This window comes from Canis lupus, chromosome 15 (assembly GCF_011100685.1).
Source record: "Canis lupus familiaris isolate Mischka breed German Shepherd chromosome 15, alternate assembly UU_Cfam_GSD_1.0, whole genome shotgun sequence".
NCBI lineage: Eukaryota > Metazoa > Chordata > Mammalia > Carnivora > Canidae > Canis > Canis lupus.
Window position 1 is genome coordinate 30,914,616 of NC_049236.1, and position 8,005 is coordinate 30,922,620.

The window sequence follows — 8,005 nt, forward strand, 5'->3', positions numbered from 1 at the left end:
CCACCTTCATGAGAGTGGTCTGTGCTGGTTATCATTCTCTCTGGGCCTATAAATGCTTCAATAACTGGTGCATAGCAAGGTGAAGTCCTCTTAAGTTATCTGACCACACTCCTAATTTTCCACAAACCAACCAAGGCACCATCTTTGATCAAATTCCCAGTATTTACACCATCAAGTTAGAAGGACCTAGCAGGAGGCTTTCAGGATTCAGGATTCAGAATTCAGAATTCATTTCCTTTAGCAAGGCCATAGTTGCCTGGTTAGGAGTAAATGTAAACAATATGATTAGAAATCTCTCTGTAACTCTTGGAGATATTGCAGAATCAGTAGCCAAGAAAATAGCTTCTCAGAACAGAACCTTAAGAGTCTCTGGATAAAGTTGATAATAGGACAGTCTTTGATTATCTTTTAGCTGAGCAAGGAGGGGTCTGCTCTGTGGCCAATACCACCTGCTGCACCTGGATTATCACTTCTGGGGAAGTTAAAACTCAGTTACATAAGATCATTGAGCAACCCACTTGGCTTAAAAAGCAAGATGACCAGCCAACCTGGAATTTCCTAGTCAGCACTAGGAGATTTGGTGGCGACAGCAGGACCAAAGGAGATTTCCAAGCTCTGGCGACAATGAGAAATATATGAGACAATGACAAATGAGAACTTTCTGAGTTCAGTCTTTCCTGCTATTTCTGAAGGCCATGAAAATAATGTGGCAAAAAGAATGCTAGCACAAGTCTTTGAGATGATCCAATGTTTACAAACTTGACAAGATATGAATTTATGAATGGGAAATGCCTGAGAGCCTCTCCTTCTATCTTCCCCGTTACTCAAACGTGGCCTCCATGGTTTCCATTTGCTACTGAAGTCCCCACTCGCCCATCCCTATATGGGACACGACTCCTGGGAAAGATCCTTCCAAGCACCAAAAGACACAAATAGACAAAAATACTGCAATCAAAAAGAACAACTTGATACTTAATCAGCGATGCTTTCTGAGAAAGATCTTAATCAAATGCGGGAAACATGAAAATGAATCAAGGAAATCTAATTTAAAATGTCGTCCGGAAGCCATGAAGGGAGAGTTCTCATGCACGTAGCACTCTTCTCAACTTACATGACCAGCAGGAAGGAGGAAGATTTCCACATGCCTCAGTAACAACAAACTGTCCACCACTTCGAGCCAGTGAGAAATCACCACAACCTCGAACTCCTGTTCTTCTCTGAAGAAGTTATGTTTAAAACAATCCTTCTCAATTTTCTCCCAGAACTTAATAACGCTACCCTCCCCTACTCTGCCTCCTCAGACTTGTCCGATGGTTTGCTATAGTTTGTTTTTTCTGAGTTGCAATTCCCCTGCTACTCTCAAATAGACTTATCTTTGTTTAACTAAATTACCATTTATTTAAAAGGTTGGCAGTCTCCGAATTATGTGCTTTTGGGGTCTGGATTCACCATTGTGCTAAGTAAGGGGGGAAATAGGCAGGGAGCCTATTTTCATTCTATGAATAGATAATGGCTCAAGAGTATTGTCTATAATATTTGAAAAAGACATAAAATTCAAAATTTTATCAATAGCTTGACGTTTTCTAAGAAAACGTAGCACAACTGCTGTGACTAATAAAATAATGTCTCAATTTGGGAAATGAAGAGGGGAAAATACTGGAATGTTGGAAGGAGAGCTCAACTGAAAATCATGGCTACTACACAGCAAATACTACAGCCTTATCCAGTTCCGTACATATGTCTGCGTGTGTGTGTGTGTGTGTGTGTGTGTGTGTGAGAGAGAGAGAGAGAGAGAAAGAGAGAGGTGGTGGTAGCAGCCACTCTGACTTCCCTCAATGAAGGCTTCAGGAAAACTTATAGACCTAGAAAGCATGTGAAAATTTATATTTATGTGCATTCTTATTGGGAAAAAAACTATAGTCTCAATTTCAAAGGAGATTCCCCCCACACCCCAATTTATGAACCATTGGTCTAAAGTCAAACTTTCACATTCATTTCCATGGCTCAGGAGCTGTGATGGGCACTAAGTAAGCATACAAAGGGAAATGAGTCAGTGTGCCTTTCTCTGGCCCTTGCCCTCAAGAAACTCATAGTTTAGTGGGGCAAGCTGACAAGTAACCAGTTAATCATGGCTCGGTGTGCTAAGTATTATGATGGGGGTGATGAGATATTATGAGAATATACAAATGGAACTGGAATCCAAAATTTGGGAGATGGGAGTAGATGAGGAAATTCTAAGGTATCTAACTTGAGATCTTAAGAATGATTATGAGATAGGGTGCCTGGTTGGCTCAGTTGGTAGAGCATGAGACTCGATTTCACGGTCATGAGTTCAAGCCCCACACTGGGTGCAGAGCTACTTAAAAAAATTATAATAAATAAAAATAAGTAAGTGGAGCACCAAGAACCCCACTCGGCTACTCTGCACCTTTGTTCCTAATTTTAAAAAAGTGATTAAGAGATACAGAGTCATAGGAAGGATGAAGTACAGTACCTTAGATGAAGAGATAATAAGAGACTCAAAACAAGAGTGACCTTGGCACAATCATATTTAAGAAAACTGAAAATCCTGCTATGCCTCAAACACTGAAGAGAAGAGTGGGAAAGAAACAAGAGATGCAAGCAGGGATGAGATCCCCAGAAGATTTGTTAACCTAAGTGAGAGGTCAGAATTTCATTTTAAGGCTAATGATAAACCACTGCCAGCTTTAAGTAGGAAAGTGACAGGCAACATACAGGGAGATAGGGAAAAACAGGACAGTTTAAAAGGGAACATACAGGTGGCTTGGCGGGCTCAGTCAGAAGAGTATGCAACTCTTGATCTTGGGGTCATGAGTTTGAACCCCACTTTGAGTGTAGAGATTACTAAAATAAACTTAAAAAAAATAAAAAGGAAATGGGGGCACCTGGGTGATTCAGTGGTTGAGCATCTGCCTTTGGCTCAGGTCATGATCCTGGGGGTCCTGGGATCGAGTCCTACATCAGGCTCCCCACGGGGAACCTGCTTCTCCCTCTGCCTCTCTCTGTCTCTCTCATGAATAAATAAGATCTTTAAAAATAAATAAATAAATAAATAATAATAAAATAAAAAGGAAATATATCTATTGTATTTAAAAAACAAACTAAAAACTCTAAGGTACAGTGCTCCTGGGTGGCTCAGTGGTTGAGCGTCTGTCTCCGGCTCAGGGCATGATCCCAGGGTCCTGGGATCAAGTCCCACATCAGGTTCCCTGGGGGAGCCTGATTCTCCCTCTGCCTATGTCTCTGCCTCTGTGTGTCTCTCATGAGTAAATAAATAAAATTTGAAAAAAAAAAAAAAAAAAGGAAAAAACTCTAAATGCTATGCTACTTCAGACTCTATCATCAGGTACAAGTTTAAGAAATAATATGTAAACAACAAAGTTAGAAGAAGTAGTGTTGCAACTATCTTCAAAAATTTTATAAGCAATGAAAACTAGTAACCTGAACAGGTATTAAATTAAGTGTATAATTCTCTATTACAGCAGCAATAAATCTCTAGGACAAGGTCATGCAGGATTCTCAATAGAAGACTCTCGTTGGTAACTCTATACAAATATTAAAATATACATGGCTGCATATCATTGCGATGGGATTCCTTGCTGAGTGCCTGAAAGCGCTGTGCCAATTTGTATAACCAAGCATACCCATCCGGGTATCAGAGGATTCTTGTGGTAGGCTATAAGTCAACAATGATTCATGCCAGGCAAAGGGCTGACTTTTTTTTTTTTTTTAACACAGTTAAAATTTATTTCCATGTGTGAATGTTAGTTTTATTATATTACATCATGAAGACCTGGTTAAAGCACACCATTACTAACAGTGTTACTTCAAGGAGTGCAAATATAAACTGCCATCTGAAACATTATGGAGACATTAGTCAGCCAGGGACAATTACTGTTAACTTTACCCTGTTTCCTACTACATAACTCTTTTGTTTCTTTCTACCAGTTTCCTTTTCTTATTCCCTTTGCTTTTTTTCCTCTTACACCTAATTTTAGCAACTACCACTTAAAAGCCTAGAGTCTTACTTATTTTCCTGCCCCTTTACAAGACCATGAAGCCATCCACACTCTTACAGAGAATATCACTCGGTACCTGTCTTCAATTGGCATGCATTCGTTGTCATTCTTTATTTCGTGGATTACTACTGAATGATAAACAGGACAGTATAGAGATATGCATTCTAGAAATCTCATTATTAGACAGTCTTTTCTACCACCCAATATAAAATATAGATACCGACCAAAAGCTAGTTTAAAAATAAAAGGATCAAGAAATAGGATTTATGCTAGGAATGAATAAGGAAGTCAATATAGGAAAACAATGAAGGAAAAAAAAAAAAAAGGAAAACAATGAAGATAATGGGGGGGAAAAACCACAGGGATAATTGCATACATTTAGGATGTTGCAAGTAAGTAATTCTGTCGTAAAAGTATACTTTCAGATTCTGAGGATTCTAAGATAGGTGCTTGCTCTAATAGATAAAGATGAAACATGAAATGATAAGTCTTGATTTCAGTTAACCTCAAAATTTATACTTCCAATTCTTTTAAGAGTAAAAGATGGAAAAGTTTTTAATATGAAAATCATATCTGGCTCAAAATACTTCTATTCATCAGGAGATATAAAGTAGCCTTCAAATCCAGTTAAAGGGCTACTCTGCTGGAAGACAAGCAGTGAATTAGCAGGCCAAATGGGGAAGCTCACAAATACCATTTCCAGAACAGGGCATATTTTATCTTCTATTTCACTTTTATTTTTTTAAAGATTTTATTTATTTATTCATGATAGACAGGGAGAGAGAGGCAGAGACACAGGCAGAGGGAGAAGCAGGCTCCATGGGCGCTAAACTGCTGAGCCACCCAGGGATCCCCAAGGGCATGTTTTAAAAAGACTAATAGATCATTTCTTTTCACCATGAAATTCCTGCCAACAAGCAATACTATCTGTGAAGACAGAACACAGGTACCTCTCTTTCCATATTCTCAGTTGCATGAACTGAACTTTTGTTAACAGGCAGTGCAACATGGGGGTTAAAAGCATGTTCTCTGTAGCTAGAATGTGAAGGTTTGAATCCCTACTCAGGCACTTAAGAGCTGTGAGACTCTGGGTAAGCCGATTAACCTTTTTGTGTTGTGGATTCCTTGGCTGCAAAAAAGGGGAAGGTTGTTGTGAGGATAAAAGGAGTTAACATTTGTAAGTGCCAGCAACAACAAATCTGGATATGGATACAAGCTTCCTCAAGATTATGCCACCTTAGAAAAATTAATTGCCTACCATTAAAACAATTAAGAATTCAAATACAATTATATATATAAGCAAGTTAAAGAATTTTTAATGTGATTTTAAAAACTGTAACAATTTTGGAAATAACTTTTTGTTATTATTTTAAATTTTATCAGAAGTAGTATGGCATGGCATGAGATGTTCCAAAAAAAAAAAAAAAAAAAAACTAAAACATTTTTGGGGGCACCAAGCTTGCTTAGTCAGAAGAGAATGTGACTATTGATCGTGGGGTTGTAGGTTCAAGCCCCACATTGGGTGGAGATTACTTAAAAACAAATAAACTTAAAACAAAAAAGGAAAGAAAGTCATTTCTGCATAATTTCTCTGGAACTCGCTTTGGAATATGTACTAATATACTTTAACTTTTAACAGTAATGATTTCCCATCCTTACTAAAATCACCATTCATCATCATGTATCCTCCTCCCTCCTTTGCAATTTGCAAAAGCCTTTCTGAAACCTCCTAACCGTAATTTTCTATTCAACATGATGAATGTATAAAAGGTCATCTATCTCAAACCATTTCAAAGACCATAATGCAATGAAGTTATAATGACTTTTTCTTTTCTCAAAAAGAAACTTACTGCAAATTGAGAATTATGAAACCAAAGACTTCTTTGAACACAGGGAAATTGAACATAATTCTGAGGCTGAAAATTAGTTTTAATCAAAGGAAATGTCTGCTAGGTATAAAAAAAATGGCATCTAATTTACTCCATTTGCTTTAGGACCTTCTGAACTCATTATTAAAGTTTAGGTTAAAAACAACTTGGTGATCCACTGGCTGTGACAACTATTTCAAACTACCTTATAAAATGAAGGATAAGTGAGCAGGGTTTAATTTCCACTGAATCCCCGGGGGGCTACCTAGCTTGGCTCCATCTTCTATAGTTCCAGTGGAAAAGCAATCTTGTTATTGTAAACAAGCAGCAACAATATGTACAACAATACAAAATACTTCCTCCCACCAACCTAAAATATAAGTATTAATTTGTAATATTATTTCCTGATCTAAAGTTACTTTAATTGAACCAATCTGATAGCTAATCCATTTTAATATCACTAAAATTATGACATAATCATATACTAACCAAGACAATATACACAGGTTTATGGTTTATTCATGAGCCAAATTTATAATACTCTCCATAACAAAGAACTAAAAACAAACATAACACAACCTACCTTCATTGGGAGATGTTTTCAACCTGCTGCAAATTCCAGAGACGTCTCCATAGCTTTCTTGTATTTTTCGTAATGCATCTGTAGACCTGAGCTCCATGAGAGCCCGCAGCTCTGCGAGCGTGATTCCAAAGTCTCCGTCATGATTAGCTTCCTTCAAAGAGTTTTTTACTCCACTATATGCAAGTGAGTTGTTTGCCATGTCGCCCATTACAAGTATAATTTATTAAGAGGAAAATGTTTCCCAAAGACTCTAATTTTCACTTGATGTATTTCCAAGATGAAAATCTTTTAAATATGAAATTCTTTCTTAAACCAAACACTCATTGTATGACTTTGTAGAGCAGCATCAACAGCATTTCCCAGAGAAGTATCTTGACCTTTGGCCCATGACTAGTTTCTTCGGATCAATCATGAGATGTACACATCTGTAAGAAAATATTTAAAAGTTAGTAAAATCCCTCTCATAGTATTATGCATGCAAGCATATTTTCTAAGTATCATCTGGTAGCTAATCAAAGTACATCACTTAACTATAAAAATATTTTTAACTGTAGTCTCATGCCTTAGTGTTTTGCATGACAAAAGATCAAAGTATAACTCCTAAATAAAATTGTATTTCAAGATGTTACATCTTACCATTATTAAATGAAACAGCATTTCACATGACTGAATTTTATGTTCCATTCAGTGTCACTGTTATTAATAGTTATCACTCAGCACTTACATTCCAAGCACTATTTCTTTAAATTCATTCTCATTTAATCATCACAATGTAATCCCATGAGATGTTATTACTCCTTACTCTACTGAGAATAAGCTTTAGAGAAAGTGAGGAGTTTCTGCAGAGCTTACAAGTGCCTTTTAAAAAAAAAAAGGATGAGCTGGGATGTCTCCAAACCCACGTTCCTTCTAATACATGGACCCTTGTCTCCAAACCTTTCATACAATATAGACCCTCAAAGGTCAAAAAACCACAATGAACAATATGCCTGCCTGCAATTCTCCTTGACCACCTGTAACACTAACCTCTTGGCTTTCTAAAACTATCTTCCACCATGATTTCTGTCCTGTATCACCTCAGATCTTCCCTAGACCAGCTATCCCAAGAAATTCTCTACCCCTTATCCCTCTTTATCATTACTCTCTCTTTGCTGGCCTTTAGTATTACCTAAAATTACCCTGTTCCCTTATTTGTCAGGTTTGCCCATTCGTATATCCTGGGAATCTAGAACCATGGCAGACATTTGGTATTTAACCAATAAATGGATGCATTAATTTAATTTTCCCTATAATTCTTTCAAGTTCTCTTTGTACTCTAAGTCACCTAAAGATGAGTGTTCAACTCGTCTCCATCTATGTCCTTTAATCCCCCCCAATGTTAACATGCCCAACACTGGATTCATCTTATTCCCTAAACAGGGAATTCCCTTCCTCAATCACCACTATTCTAATCACCTGGGCTTGAAACCATCAGTTATCTTTGATTCCATCCACTTTAGCTTCAGTCAGTTACT

General features: G+C 37.3%; 1 protein-coding gene across 1 annotated transcript in view; it reads right to left on the reverse strand.

Moving 5' to 3' along the window:
* ATP2B1 (ATPase plasma membrane Ca2+ transporting 1) overlaps positions 1–6,913 on the reverse strand; it is a 69,571-nt gene extending 62,658 nt beyond the window's left edge. The window contains 1 exon segment of the mRNA NM_001197084.2: positions 6,492–6,913. Within this exon segment, the coding sequence (NP_001184013.1) occupies positions 6,492–6,699 (208 nt within the window). The 5' untranslated portion in view covers positions 6,700–6,913.
* Between the last annotated feature and the right edge of the window lie 1,092 nt (positions 6,914–8,005).